This window comes from Geospiza fortis, unplaced genomic scaffold (assembly GCF_000277835.1).
Source record: "Geospiza fortis unplaced genomic scaffold, GeoFor_1.0 scaffold408, whole genome shotgun sequence".
Taxonomy (NCBI): Eukaryota; Metazoa; Chordata; class Aves; order Passeriformes; family Thraupidae; genus Geospiza; species Geospiza fortis.
The window spans coordinates 6294442-6318928 of NW_005054330.1; the positions used below are offsets into that span (position 1 = coordinate 6294442).

Below are 24487 nucleotides of genomic sequence, written 5' to 3' on the forward strand. Positions count from 1 at the left end.
CCTCGGCCCGGGGCCCTTCCCCGCCCGGCGGAGCCGCCTTGACACGGACCCGCCGCGCTCTGGGTTCCCGGGGCATGCCCTGCCCCTGGGCGGCCCGGTGAGTGTGTCAGAGCCGGGGACAGCCCCGCTGTTGCCGTGAAGTAGACGAGAGCCGCTCGTGTTCCCAGGGGTCCGGATACCTGCGTGGGGCCCGTACAGCTTGCGTGCTTCCATCCCTGCATGAGTTGCCACCGCCCATGTCCATGCATGTAGATTGACATAAAAAGCCTTCATGTACATGTCTTGTCTATGTACACACAGCCTGCTCGTGCAGCCTCTGCTAAATCTTCCTTGTGGCTTCACAACCACCTCTGTACACGCTTATGCATTCCTGTGCTTAAAACATCGCTGGGCGTTTGTGTGCACACCTGCCTGCTGACACCTGCCACACCTTCCAAGGTACGTCTCATGTTTTTATATGTAATGAACTCAGACACAGAGAAACATTGTTCCACTTGAGCGTATCCACTCACTACCCCCTTTGATCAGCTTGGAGAAAAGTTCATCACATTTATTGCTTGTAAAGAGCTTGAGGGATGTGAGCCAGACATACAGAATCACTAAGGGGCAATGGATAAGCCTCCTGTCTACAGTAGGTCTGCCAGCAAACATTAATCTTTGTCAGTGATTTACTTTTTAAACAAATCTGTTTTAAAAGGCTATAGAAACACATCAAAATAAAACCAAGCTAAAAGAACATTCATTAAATATTCTCTTCATGAAATATACAGCAACATGATCTAATGCACTGAAATACACAAACCTTCTGGTGAGATTCAGTTTATCTTTGGAGAGAAAAAAAAAAAGCTTTCAATAATAAATTAATCATCATTTATATAAGTCCACTGTACATTTTGTTAAGCTTTACCACCTTGACTTTTGTTTCATGCAATCCTGGGTTTCAACACAATGTCAGGGAAGTTTAGCTTTAGATGTAGTGGCTGGGCTGCAGGTTGTCAGCTGAATTAGCTGTGATTCTTTGTAGCATTCCAGCTTCAGTAACTGTTTTTCCCTGATGCGTCCATGAGTGGTATTGATTTCCAATAACAAGCAGCTATATGGTGTGCATTCAGTAAAAGATGTCTAGCTAACTTTGGGCTCTGTTTCAATAATCCTCTGACATTCCTGTGACCTTAGAGAGCAGCAGCAATGTCCATGAACCTGAGTAATCCTTCAATCAAATGCCCCACTTAAAAATAAAGAACCACCCTAGCTGTGGTCATATTTAGATTTTTAGTAGCTTTCTGCACTAGCATAAGACCATGAACTCAGTGCTATCCAAGAATGAAGACATTAGCAATATTCTAATATTTCTTCCACCCATTCCTCCCCTAGACTACTTTGCATCTTGCAACCGTCTTTGGAAGGAATACACAGCATTGTTACATCCCACTCAGGCAAAATACATTCTCTGCATTTGGAAGGAAATAGGCAATGATGTAACATTTGAAAGCATCATGTCACAACAGCTGAAGGCAGGAAGTAGAAAAACACCAGCAACCTCAATGTGTTCTGCTGAAATAAGACACAAAGGGTTTAGATACTTTGGGACCAGTTGTGTTGAGGTATAGTCAGAGACCTGGGATACACAGTTTGGCCTTTTTAAAGGTGCTGTCAGATCCTTACTCAAATTAGAAGTGAGGCAGACCTCTGTTTCAGGGTGGCAAATCTCACGTAATGCTGCAGGTTTGGTTTCAACTATTTGGTTGATATTGGTTTCCAGGCCTCTGCTCATCTGATGATCAGCCACATTTTCAGTAGCACCTCAGTGTGCCAGCTAAACAGTGATTCCTGTCCCTCTTGTTTCCAGAGAGGTGAGAGAGCCAGGCAGAATTAGCTGCTTTTGCAGTAGTCACAGTTGGATGGAGTGCAACAAAAATTCCCATATTCTGGAGCAAAGACAAGGAACCACGTAAGGTTTATTTTAAACAACCTCTGTGCTCCAAATACATGACAAATCCTCACAGCAGCTTCTGAGCTGTCAAGTTTGTACTTGTCTTTTTGTAGCCCATTGAGGACCTTTAGCATCATCATCAGCAAATATCCACAGTACATTGTGGTTTGGCCAACGCATCTCCTGCGTAGGAACTTGGAAGTTGGGCTAATGCAAAATCCTTGGATCAGTTCTGCAGGGAAGGTGTCAGGAGAAAGCACGTTCCCATCTATTTTGATCTGATGCAAAATGAAGCCAGCTATTTACAGACAGAGCTGTTCTAAACAGAAGTTGACAGGCAGTCCAGGCTTTGTTACCTTGAGAGGAATAGAAAATATCCTCAGTCTTTTTAATAAACATTCTGTTGTTTGTGATTGATTATGATCCAATTGCTCTAATGGAGGAGAATATTATGCACAGCATGAGTCAGCAACACTTTCCTCCTGGAACAGCTGACAGCAAAGAAAGTTCCCAAACTCTCTGCAAAATTCCTTTCCCTAGATGACAACCTGGACTGCAACCACCAGTACCTGCTTGTGCCTCCCCTTGAGATGAACCTGTACTTGTCTGACTGGCATGTGGAACCATCCAAGGATCATTTGAGGTTAGAAGACACAACTCAATGTGCAGCAAAAGCACTTGGGAGCTGATGCAGAAGAAGAAACAGAAATCAGTCACAGAAGTTCAGAGTGCCAGTGCACGTTCCAGTGGTTGGGAGCTTCAAAATGAGGTCCTTGACAGAACTGGCAACAGGAGGATGTTGCCTACTCCAAATGGTTAGGCTCATCTGAGGTCGTTCAGTAGACAAGACAGTTTCTGTAAAACTATATGTTTCCTGTAAAATACAGATCTGTAGCCACCAGATAAAGGGTTATTGGAAGCAGATTTGAAAGCTGCTAATCCATGTGTGCACTCTCCACTCTGGTGTAGAAAAAAGTACAACAAAAATCCCTCCCCTTTTAGGATAAATAAAGTAAGGGGATGTATTTTAATATACTAAATGTTTAAAGCATTTAATGCTATTGGTAGAACTATGGACTTCAGTGAAAAGATACTAGGAAAGAGTTTTCCCTGCTTTACTATACAATACCCATTACCTGCTGACATTGCCCTGTAGCAGTATTTATGTTGTGTTCAGAACAATAATGTAATGTTCCAGCAACCTGATGGACTGTGCACTGAAACAGGCCTAGCATCTGAACAATCCCCATACAAATCCATACTTCCACTGAAAATTTTTGCCAAGCAAAGCTACAGTTTGATAAGCAGTCACATGTTTTGGATTGATTTTGTTTTTTCTGTTGTGTCTGTTGGATATTTGCTGCCACTGGATAAAGCTTCTGGCACCTGCCAAATGATTAGCTATGAGGAGTTCCAACATTCTCCTATGACATGAGCATTTCTGCCAAAGGTGCCAGCCCAAAGCACAGCACTGCTGCTTTTTAAAGTATCCAGACATATTAAACCCCCTAAATCATTCCTTGTTCAATGCCAAGTCAGCCAGCCTTCTCCCTTCCATGTGCTCAGGTCAGTCAGCGTGCCAAATGCTTCTTTCCCATGAGCTGACACCTTGCTCTGTGCCAAGCTGCATCCCTTGAGGTCTCTGCTCTCCACCTTGGACCTGGTGAGAAAGGGAGGGATGCATGAACAGCAGCAAGACTTGCATTTCACAAAGTTCTTACAGATTTTTAGAAAGTTTACAACAGAGACACAGACCTTAAAAGAACAGTGTGATTGCCACAAAGAACAGTGTGGGAAAACCAGTATACATGCATGTGCAGCCCTCCCACATGCATACTGACTACCCCAGATATAGGCATACCCACAGATCAGCACCTACACAGAAATGTTTCTGACACACTTATTCTCAGCATCCTGTTCTCTTACAGCAGCGTCAGTTGGAGGAAGGGAGAAAATATGTTCCTTCTAACCTAATCTTCTAATGACCTTTCTGCCAACTCCACTTTCCTTGCCTACCTTTAAGCTACCTGTGGTGGTGATGGGAACAAGATCCCACTGTAGAGAGATTTTCCTCCTCAGAGCTCAGCAGGGGTTGTCTGCCAGATTGTGGTGTCCTGCCCAGTTGCTCTTAAGAAAGTCAGAGTAAATAAGGAGATAAAAAAATTGCTTATGATTAAATCTCTTGGGCCTCTTGCAGCTCCACTGGAGTTCTTACAGAGTTGAAGAATTGTGTCTGTTCTGCAAACCTGGTGCACATGGGCTCCCATTCCCTCTTCCCTTCCTGGACTGTGAATTCCCCGCCAAGCCTGGCAGGAGGTCTCAGCCCTCTCACTCTGCCCTGCACGTTTCCTACAACTGCCTGTAACTGTAGGGAAGAAAAGCTGGAGAGAAGGCAAACACAGTGGCTGGCTCTGAATGCTCTGGTACAAACCAGTATTTAGAGGCTTACCATCTCATTGAGAGGCTTTTAGAGCTCAGTAAGACACATTCCACAGTTGTATTCCAAAGCTGTCCCACAATATAGTCTGGGAACTGTGATGGATTTTTCTGGCAGGAGATGTCTGACTCCCTTTCTTTCCCTCCCTCTCTCTGGGACAATGTGGGAGATGGGCACTTCTCAGTTGCAGGGTGTTCCTGGCCTCCATGCTTCCTGTCAGAGAGAGATTCATTAGCAGCAGAAAGGCAATTCTCTCTCCTCTCTGCTCTGGAATTGAAGTCATTTGTCTCAGGAAGGAGCCCAGGCGCCTCACTCGCTGTGTGGCAGCTTCTGCTCAAGGGAGACAAGCACTTCGTCAATAAACAAGGAGCCTGGGGAATGGCTCCAGCTGACAGAGGACATTATTAATGACTGGCACTTTGTCAGAGGGTAGATCAGCCTCCCATTAGCTGCCTTAAGAGGGAAAAGAGAAATAGGGCCAAAGATGGAAGCCTGAGAGCAGCTGGGAGTTTCAGCATCCTCCTGCAAAGACCCCACTGCAAGGCCCAGGGCTGGCACAGCCCCCAAGGAGTGACTGTATTTTTCTTCAGCATCTCCCATGACAGCAGGAGACAGGCCCAGCTCAGGAAGAGTTTTGCTCTCCGCCCTAGCATGGGGGGCTCTGCTATGGAGGTCTTCCCCTCTCAGTCCGCCCTGGGTACGAGGGGCAGACAAGGAGTGTCTTCCAGCATGTCCTGCTGCAGCTTTTTGTTTTGGAGAGCCTGTAGACCTTTGTGCAGCTCCTACCAACATCATCTAATGAAGAAGGCATTCAGGGAATCTGAGAGGAAGCTGTCCCACTGCCCTCAGTCTTGGGAAGCTATTAGTACAAGGAAGAGCAAGAAGCACCATTCCCTATGGTCATGCACTTCTGTCTGTGACTAACTGGAGAAGCTGCAGACTTTTGCCATACTTAGACTCCTAGACTCATCTCCTTAGGTGGAAGAAGTCTCTAAGCTCTAAAGCAACTGTTGAGTCACCTTAGAATCATACTTAATTTGCCACAGCACCATCAGGGTGGAAGGAAAAATCCCTGCTTTTTTTGACATTGACAGTTCATCCTTTGTCCTACAGCCCTAGGACTGCCAGAAGAGCGAGTCCTTGGCTCCTTCACAAAAAGCATGTGGTGCAAGTCCTCAGCCTATAGAGCAGGTCTTTGTAGAAGCTTTTGTTTGGAACTACACTTGCAAACAAAGATGTGAAATCTTTCAGCTCAACACCAGAGTGTCCAAGCAGCCTGCTGCATAACAGGGTGTAAGATCAGTGTCATCCTGGTCTCCAAGGTGTTTGAAGGAAGTAGCTCTTCATACTTCTTATCACTGTGGAGCTGCAGCTGTGGTGCCTTCACAGCTAAAGGTGCATTCACTATCCTGCTCAGATACTGTTGCCTAAGTGTGATTATGTGTTTTTTATTCAATTTAAATCTCTTTTCAGACTGAATGCTCTTATGCTCAGCCTGAGATCAGGAAAAAAATATATTGGGGACTCATCCCTTTTCTTTCAGAGATTATTCTATGCTACAGACATAACGTCCAAAATTTAGAGCCAGCTCTAGGTTCAGGTGCCTCTTATTTATTCCAGGACTTGGGCTCTTGCAAATGAATGGATGGATCGACATCAAAATTCTTTGATTCACATTATCTAACCTGGGGCTGTTTAGATTTAAGATTCGGGTGTGAGCCCATCTTTGGCAGACTTGTGTGGGTTAAACTACCAATTGATTTTTACTTGCAGAAAGCTGGAAAAACTTTACTGCAAGACTGGCTCAACATCTCTCCCTTGTGGTTAAATATTACTATCCTGGGGCTGAGAGCATTGTAGGGTCCTAGGACTGCTGTCTCCAGCCTTGCTTCCACCGTGACAGAAAAAAAATCAGACACTTCTAGGTCTGCTGGTATTTATAAGCTGAAACAGGTCCCACCCAGATGAATTGGTCCATTTCTGCTCTGAAAGGAGCTGTGGTCTGCTCCAAGCCCCTAAGTGGATTGCCTTCTGGCCAGCCTAGGGCTGTGGTGATTGAAAAGCCATGAGGAGTTAGAAGGGGGGTGGGTAGGGATGCAGTGTTCAGAGGCTGTGTGGACCCAAACTAGCTAGATTCACAGAACTCATCACTGAAATCACTTCTTGCATTGCCTCTCTGTTTTAATTCTCCCTGAAACAGCCCTCTCCTATGAGTGAAACAATCTTGCCTGCAGATTGAGGGGGGTGGGAGGGATTTGAACATTAATCTGATGTAGATTATACATCCGCCTCCCTCTCTCCCCCCTTCTCACTCACTCTCTCTCTCTCCCTCTCTTTCTGTCTGTTTCTCTCCCCTCCCTCTCCTTCCTGCTTCATCTCTTCAAGAAAGTGAACATAAAGTAAAATACGGAGAGAGAGAGGCAGAGAGAGAAAAAGCTCCCTGAAGAGGGAAAGCCCCAGCAGCCAGTAGCTGTTTGGATTTGCCTGGTGCTGCCTTTCTTGCTTTGCTCCCAAGGAATACCTTTAATGGGATCAATTGCTTCAGTTCCTTTATAACCAAGTCCACCGGAAAGGCAGCCTCAACATATTATGGGCAACTGTGTGAAGTCTCCTCTGAGAAACCTCTCTAAAAAGGTATGTTCCCTGAATTGAATCAATCCAGTCCTGCTTCTTGGGATGGGTGACATTGTGGGCAGATGAGAATGGGAGGTGGGAGAAACACAGAGATGAGTATGAAGGGTTCAGCTTCTTCACCAGACTTTTTCTGTAAGAGCTGCTCATGCAAGTGCAGCCAGTAGAGCCCAGGATGCTCAGAGCCATAATATATATAAATAAATGTGTGTGTAGGCTCATGTCTTGCTCACTGTGTGTGTACAGCTCTCCTCTGGGTACGTGCAAGCATGTGCAAAGTGTGCTGGCACACTCCTGTCAGGGCAGGAGTGAGCTTGTGCCTGTGCTTGAGTAATCACGTGTGCCATGGGTATAGGGACATACACGCATGTATACGTGAAGGGTCACGTGTCTGTACATGTTGCAATTGCTGTGTAAGAGTATGCACACCTATGGGCCCATCTGAGTACCTGTGTGTCCTTAGCTCTTCACATCTCTACACAGGCATCCCGAGTGCCTGAGCAGGTTTGCTGTGAGTGCAGAAGGCATTTCTGTGTATCACACACGTGCCCTTGCTTATATAGTGCTGTGTGTGCTCACCTGCTGATGCATGTCCTCACAGAAGTCTGTGTGTAGACATGCACGTTTCTATGTCTATCCATCCTTGCATATGAAACAATTAGTTTTGGTGTGTGTTTGGGTACAAAAGCATGTTTTTCTCTCTGTTCTGCTTGTCCATGCATCTGTTTGTGAGTGGATACACTGGGCCCTGGCTGTGTGTTTGTGCATCATGTTGCACATCAGTGTGGCCCATGTGTCCACATGCTTGGGCTCAGCTGGACTTTGTGAGCTGCCACATGTATCTGTTAGGCTTCAGCCCACAGCCTACTCTATGCTGAGGTTTTGCAGTGGTCCTGGGACAAACTAGATTCAGGAATAATTCTGCTGTTATGGACTGGGTTGAAATGGGAATGACATGCCCCAGAAACATTTCTTGTTTGACTGAGGAAGACCTTACAGCACTGTGTACCTGTCAGCCACGTGGTTCTCACTTGTCATTGCTGCAAATCTAATAGCTCAGCAAAAAGCTATGCAGTTCATTCTCCATAAATGATAAAGTTATGCTGATCATCCAAAGTATTGCACTGAGATGCTGCCTCTGTGGAGACCTTGACGACAGTGAAATGCCACTGCCATCAAGATGCTTTTTCCAGGAGAACTTGCCACCTGGGAAAGCTTTTCTGCAAGGGAGCTGTCTGGCAGAGAGAGGCCCTCCATCGTAGACTTTCTTTTGGCTGCATTTTGGCCTCTTCTGTATAGAAACACAATGCTTGTTATCTTGGCTGCTGTAAACAAAGCCAGTAATGGCACAGTGCTGCTGTGGGGGAGCTGGGATACTTGATGAGGGAATTCATCACCAAGCAGTTAGGCAGTGCTCAGACCAGTCCTAGGTCAGGGTGACCTGCAGGGAGACGTAGAAGTAGCTGAGGTTCACCCAAATGTTGCACATATGAAAAACCAACTTGGTTGCTTGTAGGTCACCTTCAACTTGGAATAAAAGGAGTTGGCTGCAGCTGTACAAGGCGATTGCAATTAAAGTCTGACAGGTAGCCAGGCCGCTTGAATCGAAATAGATTCAAGAACCTGTAAATTGTGTTGTCAGTCTTTGAGGTAATTTATGCTTTTATTCCTAAAAGCTGCTTTGAATAACTCACTTTGTGCCTAGTTACAAGGCCTGGGATGTCAGGACTGAAGAGAAAAAGTTGCAAAGCTGAATCAGAGAATTTCTCAGACATCACTCTAGTGAGCTATGAAGTAAGGCACTCATCCTGACAGGTCCTGGTACTCTGCCACTCTTTTCATCGCAACACACATGATTGTACTGGAGACTTTGCAGATCAGTCTTAACATTGCCCAACTTCACTTGGCTGTTATATGATCCCAGAAATTTTTCTCAGATTTTACTTTGAGCAAACTAATTTTGCTGAAATGTTAAAGAGGAGAGACTGCAGACAACACGTGTGGAAGCTGCTCTTGGTGACAGTCTGAACTCTTCAATACATGATTTCAACCTAAAATTTGTAGGGATTCACTCCCAGGCACCAGCTGGCTTGGTCTAGGTCTGGATGACACCAGGATACCTTGCTTGTTCAGGCTGTGACTCCCTGTCTGTTGTTGGAAGCTTCAGTTTCTTGTTGTCACGTTGTCCCCCCAAGTGATTGTGGAAGCCATCCTGGCTGCTTTTCCCTGCAAGAGATATTGCAGTTGGGATTGAGGTCCCTCCTGTCTTGCTGTTCTGCAAAGTCCCTCTGACACTCAGGCCAGAAATGAAGTGAATCCTGGTGTCCTTCTGTTGTGCAGAAATTAAAAGCCTTGGCATCCAGATCCCTCACTTTACCACACCTCTCCAGCACTTTGGCCATCTCTAGATCAACCAGGTGTCTTCCCGCTCCATAATCTGCTGGTCTGACACAGCCAAGGGCTGGACTTGGCCAGGAAGGTTAGTGGTCCTTTGCTAAGAAGGGACTGGGAAAGCCTGATCTCCCCAGTCCTATTCTTGCATTTTCTTTGTCATGCACACTGCTGTTCCCCTGTAATGGGTGGCTGATGTTTCTTTGCCCCATATCAATATCACAGCTCCCTTGTCCTCTCTTCTGCGATGTAGAAGGAGCATGGTGAAGGGAACTTGAGTGGATATTTGCAGGAGAACCTGTGAGACTGCTGGCAGAGGGAACATTGAATGCAATAAATCCTGCCTGCAGTGACAGTGCAGGGCAGGGAGCCTTGCTGAGCTGTTCACCTTGGTATTCTGGCACTGCAGCAGTTTGTCTGGTCACAGTCCTCAGTGGCTCTTGGCAACTGTTTTGTCAAACTGGCAACCTCTATCGAGACAGAAAAATAATGAGTGACTATTATGAGGTACTGCTGTATAGCTTGGTAATAAACTATTGACTGGAAATGTCAGCAGACAAACATTTGGGGCTGTGGAGCTTTGCATCCTTCACGTGGCTTCACTGGAATTAAACACCGATGTGGGGTATTTAAGTGATTCATATTATTTGGTATATTAAACTGAAAAATGTGCCAGGAAATAAAGCTAATAATTTTGAAAATACATTGCACTGATGCCACAAAGCTGTGTAGCTCAACACAGATGTCTTGACATTTAGCTGAGCTAGTAATATGCCATTCGTGGATGGATGCTCATCTTTTAGTTTTCTAAGGACAAGTGTCCTAGGTGTCGGAATTAATCAGAGACCAATTCCTTTCTCAGCCACAACTGCAATGAAAATGCTTTTCTGCTTCATCATTTTCTTTCTCCCTGGCTTGCTTTTTGAGTTATTTTTGTTTTGATGCTTGATATTCACATGACATTATACATGAGCAGATTGGTGTAAGACTGTGTACAAAAAGGCAAATTACAAACCATGCATGCAATGTAATAGCACATGACAGACACAGCAAGTAGATACAATAGTCTCAGACAAGTGTGAATGGGGAGTGTTTGTGTCTGGTCTTTTAGCCTGAAAATTTATATCAGGCTTTCAGGAAAGGGTTAATAGAGACAATGACAAGTGACAGAGCTTCTCTGATCACCCCTGGGAATGCTGGCTGTAAAAGTAGAATCATTCCTGAAGAGGAATCTAATGTATGATTAATGTTTATTCTGTAAAACCAAGGGTCCTGTGGGTTGTGTTGGCTTTTTATAGCTGCATGGGAATATCAGGATAAGAGGTTTTTTGCAGAGCCAGGGAAATGCATTTCTATAAAAGGAAAGCAGCGCCTCCTTATAAAATCCAGTGCTGGATTCTGTTCTGGAGCCTTAGCTTAGCAGGACGTGTGCGCTTAGAAAATGTGCAAATGCAAACACTCAAAAATGTTGTGCCCGTGTCTGATCTCCACTTTGGGACTGTCAGCGATTAAAAGAGGCCAAGGCAGTAAGTGCTTCAAACCCTGAGGATGTAACTAATTAGTAGCTGCACAAGGCAGTGTGAGCCTGCAGTTGGCACGGCCACCTGATGCTGTAAATGGTCTTCTGAAAACGTGATAAAGCGTGTGATGCTGTGTTGCTGAAAAGTAACGTGGAGGCTGTGCAGTGGCTTTGTGCAGCTCTGCCGGGTCTCCTGGGGATGCCCTGGCAGGTTTGCCCGGGGCACGGGCTGGCACACGTACTGTTAAGTTGGGATGTGCTTGTCCTTTGCAGCTCATTCAAGGCAGTGTTAACTCTGGGGCTGACAGTGGGAGTGTGGCACTTTGGGCCGTGTCTGGGTAGATGTGAGCAGCGCTGAGAGTTTGATGTCATTTCAAAGAGAAATTCTCGTGGTTGGTTGCTCTTTCAGCTTTTGAAAGTGAACTCCTGGACTTACTGCTTCTGTACAAATCCGAATAGGCCGGTGGGGGGGACACAGTGTGCACTAGATGAAAGAAATTTAGCAATTATATCTCTGCGAGGCGGTTCAGTAAAACTTCAGAGGAACGAGATGGGGAGGTAACATCCTCTGTTGTGTTGTTTGCTTGCTGCTGGTTGGCTGGGAAGATCCGCCATGACGAGAAGACGAGCTATAAAGCTGTCCAGACGAGCGAAGAGGGGTCGTCGGCTGGCGAGTACCAGGGTCCGCTCATGGTGCTGGCCCAGAACTGCGCCGTCATGCACAACCTGCTGGGGCCAGCATGCATCTTCCTGAGGAAGGGCTTCGCAGAAAACAGGCAGCCTGTACGTAAGTTACACCCAGCGGGGCGAGACATGCACAAAGCCACGTGGACGCGAGTCGGGGATGCGGAGCCGCCCCCGTGCTCCGTCTGCGTGCTGCTCTGTAACTCCCAGCCCTGGATCTCGAATGCAGCTCCAAGTGCAGATACAGTCACAGGCAAATGTCTAACCTGAAGGATGTGCAGATATCTTTGTGCCTAAACACCGAGAAAGGAGGATTCTAAACTTGCAGCTATGGAAAATAGATCCAAGCCTACACCTGAGTAGCCGTAATCATGTGAGTTCATGAAAAGGTTTTAGGACTTCAGGATTTGCATATGATCATATGGACTCAGGAAAAGTCCAGTGCTCAAAGCTGTTATTCCAGCAAGACACCCATCTCTCATTCCCAGGCTCAGATTAGCCTTTAAAGCCTAAATAGCCAGTTAAATGCAAATCAGGGCATCTGTATTGGGAACAAGCTGTCCATATTTGACACTGTTCCTATCAGTTCACAGTGAGCACACTAGTACCAGCAGATATAAGCAGACAGCTGCCTCCTCATAGGAACCCAGACACAATCTCTTGTGCACTGGCATACCCAGCCTGACACTGCAGCAATCCCAGCCAGTTAAATGGAGGAACATCAGGCTTTCCTTATATTTGCAAATAGTGCCAGGCTACCAAATGTTATTACCCTCCCACATGGAGAGAGAGAAATAGCAAAACCACTTCTATTCATTCAGTCACACCTATTGTAACTCAGTGCTCATATGCATCCAATGTATGCATTTATATACAAACAATAAAAATATGTGCTTGTATGTATGCACCCCAATATTGTCTTTACAAGAACTAAAACATATTTTTGCCTCATAACATTCTACCTCCACAGTAACATGAATTGAAAGACAAAATTTAATATGATTAACACATCTTTTATGGATATGTATGAGTAAATATGTGAATTGTCAGATATTCACCCAGCGCCTTCCATGTTCTTTTGGTGAAACAAAGTTTACCCCAGGTGCCTCAGAACCAGAGGTTTATTGCCTCTGTAAGAAACCTCTGCTTTACTTGTGTGTTCATATGGTCATCTACAGCTGTAGGAGACATGTAGGTCTCTGTTTCTGAAACCTCTGCTTCAACCAACAACTCAAAAAAGAGTAATTTTGTGTCATTATTGATCAAAAGGTTTTTGTTCTTCGTAACCTTCAGCCACTATGTGATCACACAGTCCCTGTGCCAGGTCACTAAAACATGAAACATACTCTTGCACAGGTACACTTGCTGACCTGTACAGAGCCACCTGTCACAGGAGATAGGTCCAGCTCCCTAGTGGACAGCTGGACAAGTGTCCATCCTGCTTAGGCTGTGGAAGCTCTCTGTACCCTGAGAGGTCTCCAAAATAGGATTAGTAATGTCTCTAAGTACTCTGATGTAGAATAAGTGCATCTAATACACAGCTTTACTTTTACTGACTCTCTAGGACAACAGGATTTCTTGTGCATAGAACAGAAATAAATGAGGGTAAGACCATTAAGTATAATGGACTCTCTGGGGGTCACCTCTGCTCATATCTAGGATCTAAACTCTTGGAATAGTTTTATTCCTCTTCCCATATGTTCTCTGAAAGCTTTAGAGTGGTTCAGCCCATTTTATCCCAAGCAATTTTACTCCTTAATCATTTTAGGGGATCTTTCAAATTTAAAACAGAAAACCTCTTCCTGATGTTAGTTATCACTTGAGTCAGATTTTTGGAGGGACATAAACCCTCCCCCTCCTTCTGCATTTGCAGTATCTGGCGAATGCAAATTCTTTGGTGTGCAAAATTAGAGCCCCCACTTCTGACGAGTGTCACTGATGTCAGTTACAATGTGGTCTTCAGTGAGGGAGAAGGAGGAGGAGGAGGAGGAGGAGGAGGATGGTCTTGTGAGGACTGTGCTGGAAGAGGGCCTGGGTCCTACCCTGGCCGCTGTCCCAAGGCAGCAGCTCCCGTGGGTGAGTCATGGCACCCTTTGCACTGCAGTGCTGGCACTCACAGCCCCGCACCTGCACCTGCTGTGCGCCCAGCCACTGTCTCCAGGGATCAGTGTTTGCACTCCATGGAATAAAGTGCACAAGGTGCTGGAACTGATCGTGGGTGGTTTTCTTCTGTTCTTTTATCTAAGGCGGGAGGGCAATTATGCCTCCTGCATCCGGCCTGAGGAGATTGAATTGCTTTATTACTTGGTATTGATGAAAGCAGAACAAATGGGATGACATGTTTGAAAATACCAGGTCTGTGAAGGATGAAACAGCAGAGCCAGCACGTTCTGACAGTTCCATCCAGCACAGAGATGCCTCTGGGAAGGTTATGAGTGGCAAGCTGGTCATTTCTCTGGCACAGCCCACTTCTGCACAGACGTAAACCAGTGTGTGTCCTAGTTTGCTATGCAGTCCGAGCAGCTGCCATTAGAGTTTCCAGAGGAGCCTGTGGTTAAATAGCAAAGGATCATCCTTCTCAAACTGATCAAAGGCACCGTCTCCAGGCACATGTGGTGAGGCTGGAGGACACCTGGAAGGCAAGGAGAAACTCCCCAGAGTTGAGGGGAAAAGCCGAGAGTGAGACGACAAAAAAGATCGTGTTTCTGTGTTTCCAAATTCTCAGATGTTTTGGATTTGCCTGGGAGCCATGAGAGGAATTAGAAAGGGCATTTAAACCAGAAAGCAGTGCATTTCCATGCTCATCTCTTCTTCCTGGTGCAGTGTTGGAGCTTTCCTATACTCTTATATCCTCCCCCTTCTTCCAAGAAATTCAAATTGGATGTTTGAAGTTGCAGTGTTTCCTGAACATGGTGAATCCTTGTCCTGTTTCATTTGTGGATGACCTTGATGATGTATATGTTGTGTGTCTGCCTTCATGACTGGTTTTAAAATGCTTGTATATGGAGTTGAGGCTGGGGGGAAGCTTTTTGTGGGGAAAGATTGTAGGAGATGTCGCTGAGACATTGACTGTGAGAGACCTCATGGCTGTTGCTGTCCTGCCAGAAGGACAGAGATCAAGCAGTGATGTGAGCAGATGATAGTCTAGACCTGCTGGTTACAAGGACTGCTTCCAGCTGCTTTGATCTGTGTGTGTCAGCGGGAATGGCAGTAGAAATACAATCAGAGCTCCAGAGGAGATCATAACTGCTACAGGGACAGTCACTGCTCCAGAACTTGGTGCTGGGGAATGATGAAGCAGCTTCATGAAGTTGCCAATAATATCATCAGTGGGGAAGCCACAAATCTTGCTGTGTTGATCCAGGTCTATTCTGTTCAGGGACCACCTGTCATCCCCCTGTCCATCAGATGAGAGGGAGAGGGCTTGCAGAGAAATGTGTGCAGGTTAACACCCCTCTCTTTGGGAAGGAAAGCTGGGAAGCCTTCCTAGGTAGATGGTATTAAACATGTCATCACCTTCTTGTTTCTTCTCTCACCTTCTGGCTTGTTCCAGAATCCTTTGTACCAACAAGTGCTATTTTGAAACTATTTTGTGACCAACAAATGTCTTTAACATAATATGTTCTCTTTTTGCAGGATAGAGAACTGCGTCCGGAAGAAATTGAAGGTAAAATTTGTTGTTCCTTCTTTGTCCTGTTTCTCCCTGCCCAGTGAAAACCTATTGGCTGGCCCTTTCATGGTGGCCCCCATGGGTTAAAATTATATGGGGCAAATCAAGGGAGATGATTACTGGAATAATCCCAGTAAAAAAATAATGTATAAAACTGAAAGAGTTCTGACTGTGAAGGAATTTGCATCCATTCCATATTCTTCAGGGTGAGAGGATAAGAAAGTAATGGGATTGTGGCTGTTAGGGAACTGCTGTCCCTCCAGCTCCCACAGAAAGTGTTGTGGAGCATGATACTGTAATATGGCTCCACGGAAGCTGTCTTACCTGCTAATCCCTACAGTGAGGGGTATATAATAGAGTTCAGAGGTAAATGTTGGAAAAACTTACTAGTTGCAGTTTCTTTAGGGAGCACAGTTTAGCAATGAAGTGTTTGTGACACTCATAGTTCGAGCAAGCTTTCCTGCCAGGAATGGGCCAGCACCACTGCTGACAGAAGAGCTTAACTTTGCTCCAGTCATTGCCTCATGTAGGGAGATCTGGTGGGAAAATACTGAGTATCTTAGACAGTCTGGCTTCATAAAGTGCTGTTTATTCTGGGGAGTTTTCTTGGAAAAGGTATTTCAAGCTGTCACTGACAATATCGTTCTTCCTTTCCTGCAGAATTAAGAGAAGCCTTTAAGGAGTTTGATAAAGACAAGGATGGGTTTATTAACTGCAGGGACCTGGGGAACTGCATGCGGACCATGGGCTACATGCCCACTGAGATGGAGCTAATAGAGCTATCCCAGCAGATCAACATGAACTGTGAGTAATACACACCCAGCTGTACCTGCCTGTTGCTGCTGTGCCCTGCATCATTGCCTCAGGCTCTCTTGGTCTCTGGCTGCCTCTTTTCCTTTGGATTTTTCCCCCTCTCTTCTTTGGTTCTGATTTTCACTTCTTATCATCTCTCCTGTTTGTTTGTGGTCCCTAGAAGTTGATGCCTTTGTTTTTGCTTATCAAAGGGACTGTGTGGACTGTACTGTATATGGGAACAGTGAGTGGAAGGGTTGTCCTTCATGCTTATGTTGTGAGGTATAAAACTGCCCCTAGTGTGTGCAGTCAGGCACTGGTGCACAGGTTCTGTGTGTTGTCACATTGAAGCTGTTGTCAGATAGTGTCAGACTGAAGAGCAAGCCTGGGAAGATGGAGATGCTTTGTTTAGATGGGTGATGGATGGGCTGTTGGGCTGTGCTGGTTTTTTGTGTATCTGCTGTGTGCCTGGGGATGGGCTGTGAGCGAGCCATGCTGGCAGCGTCAGATGGGAGCATCTGCTGCAGTCATGGAAAGATGTGACAAATGCATCTGATTCACTGTAACTGTGTTTGTGACCCTTGTCTTTCACCATTGTTTTTGTCAGCTCTCATCTGTGGCAGTGCAGGGTATCACCCTCAGCCAGGTGGGGAGAGGAATATTTAGTACATGTTATTTCTGACACAGGATTATGTTAAAAGGACAAATTACTTGGTCAAGGGAAGGAGAACAGCTGTGACATATACAACCAGTCACACACAAAAGCAGCTGATAACCCTGGCACACAAGTGGTTGGGAATTTGAGAGTGTTGCTGACAGCTCTCAGGGCACTAACAAGTAAAAGAACTAATACAATGAATAAACAGTTGGACGTACATTAACTGCTGTAATGGAGCAGGACTGCACCAGTGCTGCAGGGCAGTGCCCAGGCTTTGCAGGAACATCGTGCTGTGCCCTTGCTGTGCCCTTTGGCACAGGCACAGCAGAGTGTTGCTGTAAGCACTAGAACGATCAAGCCTCTGATACGCACTGTGTGATGCAATAAGGGTGTGACAGTCCATGGCAGCCTAGGATGGAATAACTTGGGCTCATTCAGCCCAGCCCATAATCCAGAAAACACAGGGTAAAACTACGTCTGCTTTTCCTTCCACTGTCCCACACGTTCTGTGCTTTGCTTCCTGGAGGGCCAAGCACTCTCTGGGGCACACAGAAATGCAAAGTGAGTGCTGGTCTTGGCTAACTTATGGAGTTCTTACACACAATCTTTCATCTTGTCCCAAGTGGGCGGCCATGTGGATTTTGAAGATTTTGTTGAGCTGATGGGACCAAAACTTCTAGCAGAGACTGCAGACATGATTGGTGTAAAAGAACTCCGTGATGCCTTCAGAGAGGTGAGTGATCCCTTCCACGTGCCCCCAGAGAAGTGAGCAACACAAGACAGGGTAGAGAGAAGACCCACTGGAGAAGAGAAGAGGAGGAGGAGGAGAGAGCAGCACAGTGGAAGATCTAGAAAGAGCCCAGTCAGGCATGGAATAAAGGAAGAGCAGAGAACATTGCTAAGATAAGGGAACTCTTGAGGCAAGGAAAAGAAAAGCTGGTGCAGACAGAGCATTTGCAAGGGTTTTTTGAGGAGAAAAGACAGAGTGGGTCAAAAAGACACTCAAAGGAGGAAAAGGAGGGACATGGAAGGAATGGAGAAAATACAGAGCACTTAGGAGCAAGACAGTACAAAGACCAATCCAGAGCAAGATCTGTTTCCATTAACTGCATTTCCCCTGCTGGTATTTTTCATGTACTTGCAGTTTGACACCAATGGAGATGGGGAGATCAGCACCAGTGAGCTGCGAGAAGCCATGAAGAAACTTCTAGGGCAGCAGGTGGGTCACCGGGATATTGAAGAGATCATCCGGGACGTGGATCTGAACGGAGATGGGCGTGTTGATTTTGAAGGTGAGAAGGGATCAATGCTCACTGTCCATCTCCCCTGGAGTGAGTCAGAGTTTCAGATCAGAAGCTGAAGTGGAAGACTTGCATGCTCAGGGCCCAGGGCTCTGAAGTATGGAGAAAAAATAACTCCATTTTTTCAGTCAGATGAATTGTTCATTTGTGTACCATTTCTTGCTGCATCTCAGTTTCCATTAGGCCTCCATAATTCTAGCATGGTAAGAGATAGAACCTGTCATACAGAAACAGATCCAGGTGCATACATGCTGTGCCTGCCATTGTTTTATGGGGCATTTTCCTTTCTTTAAATCTATTGCAAGAGCTGTGAGGTGGCTGGATTGCTTTGGAGAATGCATTGCACCTTCCATTCCTCTGGCTCATCTTTGTTATATTCCTTTATAGAGAATTGTTTCTGTGCCTTTATGCCAGAAGATGGTCATGTGCCAGCTGTGCTCACTTATACTACAGATATCTGATGCCTAGGTGTCATGTTAAATCCTAGAGATAATTAATTTCTTCTCACACTTTTCATGCCAGAAGGACTTTGAAAAATAAGAGTGGTTAGGCTACTATCCTAGCCATTAGCTGTGGCAGGAGCAATATTAATAGAGCCCAGGGTTTCTGGCAAGGAAGCAGTTGATATCAGACAGCTAAGAAGATATAAGAGCTGGAAGGGTGTGAGAGTGTGGCAGGCTGCTTTTTTCCCTGGTAGAAATCCAGATGTCCCTTTGCAGTAAGGGTGAAGTACTTGAACTATGAAATTAAAGTAAAATTGACATAATTTTTTTGGCTCAGCAGTATTCCTGGGTCTCCTACGTGACAAGGCATCTCAGTCCTCAAGATTCCTGAAGCCTCTGAGGGCTTTGAAAATACTAGAATACCACCAGTATCTTCCTGGAAAGTACTATCTGGTAGCTGCAGTTCTAATGCACTGGCTGATTACATGACAGAAGCTCTCCTTGTTTCCCACAGCTAAATTATGTTAGACAGCTAAAATACGTGAAATGCTATCCCAGTATCAATTTCTCTGTGAGTTACCACTTTAGTTGTCAAAGGACACCCTATCAATGGAAAAGGAGAAGTCAAGGGGGTAATTTCCACTGCCCTCTTCTTTGCAGAGTCATTAGTTCCTCAGCAATTCAAGTGCAGAATGAAAACACATTTATATTTGATGGCATTTACACTCAATTTGAACAACTGCAATTGACTTCACAAACTGCAGGGTAGTCAAGAAATAGATCCAGGGTATCCTTACAGTTAACATGTATCTTTAAAAACAAGAAGTCCCTTAAAGTAAACTTTTCTCTGCAAGAATGCCAGTATAGATACTGGCACAACTCTCATGCTTTCCCACACTGGTATCTCTGTGAAGTGGCAAGTTTACTAAGAAATCATACTGTGTTCCCAAAACTGTAAATCAAGGTTCCCTGAAGTTACAGTGAAGGGAGACAATGCTGGCTGTAGTGTTGCACAAAGAGTTGCTTGTGCAAATAAGACCGTAGGTGGTTGGGAAGGAGTCCAAGGCAATGAACTGACCTGCTGGAGGGATCTTATCCCCATATCTAATGCAAGGATTAAAGCCCACGTTGTGTGAGCTCTCAGGGCCAGTCTCAGGGCTCACAGGCTTTGCTGGCAGCCTGGGGACTCCCACTCTCACCCTGGCTGCTGTCTCCAGTGAATGAGAGCTGGGCTGGGGACCATGGATGCCTTTGGCTCAGGGCTGTCTTGTGTTGTTGGTTGCAGAGTTTGTTCGCATGATGTCCCGTTGAAGATTATTCTCAGCTAAAGAAGAATCAGCACCTTAGAGAGGGCAGAAGAGGACCTGGCTGGAGCATCTAGCCCCGATGTTCCTACGTGAAGGTTTATCGGCTGGCTGCAATTAGGACATTGCAAGATGACCTGCTGCTCCTCCCTCATGGTGGTCCCCATGCCCCTCCACCCTTTCACACTGTGAAAGACTTGCAACTTCCTACAACTGGAACCATTCCTTGAAGAAGATTGCAGGAAACTGCAGAGCCAGGACTTGCCATGATGCTTTCATGGGATATTTGCAACTTTAGACTCCTCCTCCCCAGCTTTATTCTCCCACCAGCTGCTGCAAAGCAAAAGCAGGAGAAATTCTCTTGGCTTGGTGGATGAGAGCAAAGCCATTGGGACTGGTGGCAGCCTCAGGGCGTGCTCTGCACTTCTTGGTTTCCCTTGGTGAACCATGTCTGTGTTTGCTGTCTCAGTGTGTGTCTATCTGTGTGGAGTTATTTATGCTTCCCCAACACTTATTTGCATCTCCTGTGGTTATGTTTACCAAGAGTAAATTCAAATATATGTCTTGTGGGGGGAAAGTGATAAATATGCACGTTGAAATGATGTGGAGCCTGGATGTCCCTGTGAGAGGTGGTGACCGGGCCAGGGGGAAGGGCTTGGGCAGATGCACACCCCAGTGTCTGCACCAGGATCCAGAGGCAAGTCCTTACTGCAGAAAGGGGAGTCAGTGCTGACCACTACGTCTGTGTCAGGACTCTGCCCTCCCTCCCACTGTCCCCATGGCCAAGGGGCATGGAGGTGCCTCACAGTGATGGGCACAGGTGAGAGCCCCTGCAGTACTCTGGGAAGGAGCAGTGGGAGAAAGGACCCAAAGGGGAGCCGGGTGGGAAGGGGATAAGCAGCAGTAGCCAACTTCACCCTTTTCAGTTCATTTTAAACACAACTGTGAGTACATTTATGGTGGGGCCATGCTGTGGGAGCTGAGTTGTAACTCCACTGGTGCTGGGGATTGGCTGGGACCCTCCTTGTGTGGCAGTGCCCTGCTCTCCAACCTCTTCACACTCAGAAGTGCTGCACATGTCTGCAGCAGTGACAACAGGAGCCTCCAGGCCCTACCAGCTGCTTCCAGACACATCAGATCTTACCCTCCTTTCCCCAAGATGCTCCCAACCTACCACTCCCTTCTCCTACTCTACCAGACCTATAGTTGTTTCCCTTCTCTATGCAAGGCTCAGTCACAAGTTGCCAGGATTAATTTCTGTTTGGCTTCAAATGGCTTCAAAACCATCATCACTGTGTTTCTTGGTGTGATTGGGAGCTGTTTTCCTCTTGGTTGCCTCCTTACTCAAATTAAGAGATCAAGGACCAATATCCTCCTGCTTCCTCCATCTCAAATCTTTCACTTCTGGGGTTCTCTATCAGATTCTCAGGGTCCACAAATCCATGTCCCAAAGGAGGATTTTCTCTTCTGCTTTCCTGTTGCTGTGCCAACCAGCACAGCTGTAGTGATGGCTGATGCTCCAGTGATGGAAAAACTGTTTTTCCTTATATTTTTGTGTGTGTGCATGTTTACTTGTGTTTGCACAGGTGTGTGCACTAGGAAGGGTTTGTGTGTGTGTGCACATAAAAGCAAGGAGTCCAGATTGGTACCTGGGAGTGAAGCAATAGAAGAGTTTGTATGCAAGTGGGTGTATGCTCACTGTGTGTGTTTATCTATGGAGCTGGTCCTATCTTGGAAATGTGGGTGTGAGCCAAGAAATTGGAAAATGGATATTTACAGATCTCTATATTTACTGGCTCAGTAGCTGTATTATTGAGGGTGATACTGGAGATGAGGGTGATAAACTGAACAGAGTCCAGAGTCCTGGTATGTTACAAATGTGTTTAGGGTAATACTGGGGAGGGGGAGCCTTGTGCAGGCTTGTGTGGGAGTGCTGGTACACAACTGTGCTTCACTTACAGTGGAGCCTGTTGGGGAAGGAGCTGTTTGTGCCTGTGGAGCAGGACAGCTGTGCTGCTGCCTGTGTGCTGCAGGGTGCTGTGCCTGCCTTGGGCACTGGGCATGGCTGGGTGTATGCCTTGTGCCACAGCCAGCCTGCAGGAGCCCAGTGGATAGTCAGAGGCCACAAGTGTGCTGGCTGCTTCTGCCTGCTCCTGCCCAGACCCTGCCCTGAGCAGTCACATCTTTTGCCCACAGCATCAGATGGCAGGACAGTGTTTATTGAAAATGGTTAGCGCATGTCTGGAGGCTGGGCTGATCCACAGTGCAGCATCACAGTGGCTGGGCATCTTCCCTGCAAACCACAGCCACTTTTGCTTGAGCAGGTCCCTGTGTTTGGGGTGTGGCAGAGCTGTGCCTGTCATCCCAGGAGTACTAGGCAAAGGCTGCCTGCAGGACACCTTTGTGTCATTGCAGAGGCAGTCGTGGAACCACAGCTGCTTCTGAGGAAAGCTGAGTCTGCCAAATCATCTGTAGCTCTTTTCTGCCAGGTCTCACCATGATACAGTGAACAGGTCAGACAGGGCAGGTCTCAAAAGCCTTCATTGTTATTTTTTTTTTCTTCTAGCAGAAGCTCTTGAGCTCCTGCTGTTAGTCTGATTTTACTTTCACAACAAACCCCAAATAATCCCAGGGAGTTTTACTATTTCCTTGTGTAGACAGGGGCAGAGATTAAAGATCCCATCTAAATAATCTAATTCCAGAGATAATCCTTTTGCTCTTATCTCCAATTTTGTACCAGGGAGCTGCTTCCAAGGAGCTCTACGTGGCAGGGCACAGCTGTTCCCTTGTGGGCACCTGAGCCTTGTAGCCCTGTGCCATTTGGGAGGGCTATGGGGCAGTGGGGCTGGCTCACACTGATTTCTTAGATACCTCATTAGCCATGAGGCCTGCTTCTGACCCACATCTTTTTGCTGCTCTTTTTGGACATCCCAAATGCTAATCCCATGTTCCAGCAGTGAATGGCTAATACCCTAACCATGTGCCCCTCGTTGCTTGTGAACAATCAGGGTGCTAGGTAGACCAGGCAGGACTGATTCAGTCATTTTGGCACAGCTGCCAGGGGACCAGGAGAGGTCAAGGGATTGAGAAAATGACCCTGAGCCTTTCACTTGTAGGTTACTGGTGTAAATCCAGCCTGCATCAAGGGACTGACTGATGGCTCAGTGGATTAGTAACAGGATGGAGTCTGTGACATCTGGGGCACAAACTGGCATCAAGTTGCTGGTGTGACAGCAAGTATTGATTGGGGACAGCAGTGTAGGACACCATGGACACAGGGCAAACAGCATCTGCCATCCTCTACCAGGAGCTGTGACCAGCCTGTGAGCCAGGGTAAGAGGCTCCTCTTTCCCCCAGATGAGCACAGCCACTGTCCCTCCTCACTGCTGCTCAGTTGATCCCTCATGCTTTGTAATGCACTACTGATTCTTGGGAAATGATCATCCAAGCTAATTTTTAGAAAATGCTCACCCTGGGAACACCTGGTAACACTTAAAGTGTTTATGTGCTTCAAAGTTGCGTTCCTGACCCACACATCACAGTTGAAAGTGTAGGATTAGGGAGGATCATTTGTAATCAGCACAAATGAGCTCTAATGAGGCCTCCCTCAGCCTCACCAACTGGACAGCATTGTCCTGGCCATGGCTGCTGGCACTCCTTTGGTAACAGAGCTTGGGGGACACCCAACAGGTCACAAACACAGCAGGGATACAGGAGATTAGCCTGGATTTGATCAGATGCTGCCAGGGCTGGGGTCTGTAACGCTGAGATGATTTGCCAGGAATCAGCGTGAGGTGGCTGAATCTGGGGAGGTGCTAAGCGTACACATTTCATGCCACTAATCTGGATGTGCTTTCCTAAGGCACCCTGTAGTTTTAGGAACCCCTTCCTTGCAGCAGTGCCGGTGTGGGAGTGCAGCAGTGCCATGTCTGTCTTGGCCCAGTTAAATCAGCCCAAGAACTGATGTCACAGCAGCAGGAACATGCCTTGGGATCCACTCCAACCCGGGCAGAGCAGACTGGGGAGCAGGGGGTGGGTGGTTACGTTCTGCCTAACAGTTCACTTCTCCAAGACTGTGTCTGGTTAAGAGGCACACAGGTACATTACAAAAGCAACAAATGCATTTAATTCCCAGTCTGCAGCACCAAGTCTTTATTTATAGAAGCAAATGCTTTGTGAAAGACTTGAATTAATAAAATATCACTGGCACTTGAAGCAGCCACTGCTAACGCAGTCGGTGCCAGGAGCGCAGCCCTGAGGCCTGGCCAGTATCTGATGCCTCAAGGAACACCGTGATCAGACAGAAGGGCAAACATTAAGTTATTTGTTCCCCCTTTGTGTAGGGAGTGAGTTTCATTCGACCTCCCCCTGGGATATCTCACTCCAACCACCCAAGAGCTTGCCAAGGTCCTCCAGAAAACAAACCCAGGATTTTACATTTTCCTATAAAGTCCAAGCCAGGGCTCAGCCCACTGGCAGTGGCACGCTCACCTCCCTGCCTTCCCCTTCACTGCCCGCTTTGCTTCGCAGGCAGATTATTGCGGTGCAAGGTGCTCGCACGCCACCGGCCGCTTCGTTCCTCACCGTGCGGACGGCAGCTGCCTATTCCCTTAATCCATGGCAGGGGCGAAGGGGAGAACCAGCGAGTTCTGCCAAGGCAGAGAGCGGGGCTTGGCAGTCGCTGTTCAGAGCACAGCGGGCAGGGAGCTACCGGGACGTGCCGA

The 24487-nt window shown here is 46.6% G+C and overlaps 1 protein-coding gene across 2 annotated transcripts in view; it reads left to right on the plus strand.

The window, feature by feature from the left end:
- Positions 1 to 20330, plus strand: part of CABP1 (calcium binding protein 1) — a 22650-nt gene extending 2320 nt beyond the window's left edge. Inside the window, exons 2-9 of one of the 2 annotated variants that reach the window (XM_005421488.1) lie at positions 301 to 438; positions 6756 to 7004; positions 11518 to 11694; positions 15232 to 15262; positions 15926 to 16069; positions 17339 to 17448; positions 17860 to 18007; positions 19745 to 20330. In XM_005421488.1, coding sequence (XP_005421545.1) covers positions 6960 to 7004; positions 11518 to 11694; positions 15232 to 15262; positions 15926 to 16069; positions 17339 to 17448; positions 17860 to 18007; positions 19745 to 19770 — 681 coding nt within the window. In that variant the 5' untranslated portion in view covers positions 301 to 438; positions 6756 to 6959 and the 3' untranslated portion in view covers positions 19771 to 20330. Of the gene's footprint in view, positions 1 to 300; positions 439 to 6719; positions 7005 to 11517; positions 11695 to 15231; positions 15263 to 15925; positions 16070 to 17338; positions 17449 to 17859; positions 18008 to 19744 lie in introns of those variants that run through there. The other variant, XM_005421490.2, reaches the window with a different exon arrangement.
- The last annotated feature ends 4157 nt before the right edge of the window (positions 20331 to 24487 follow it).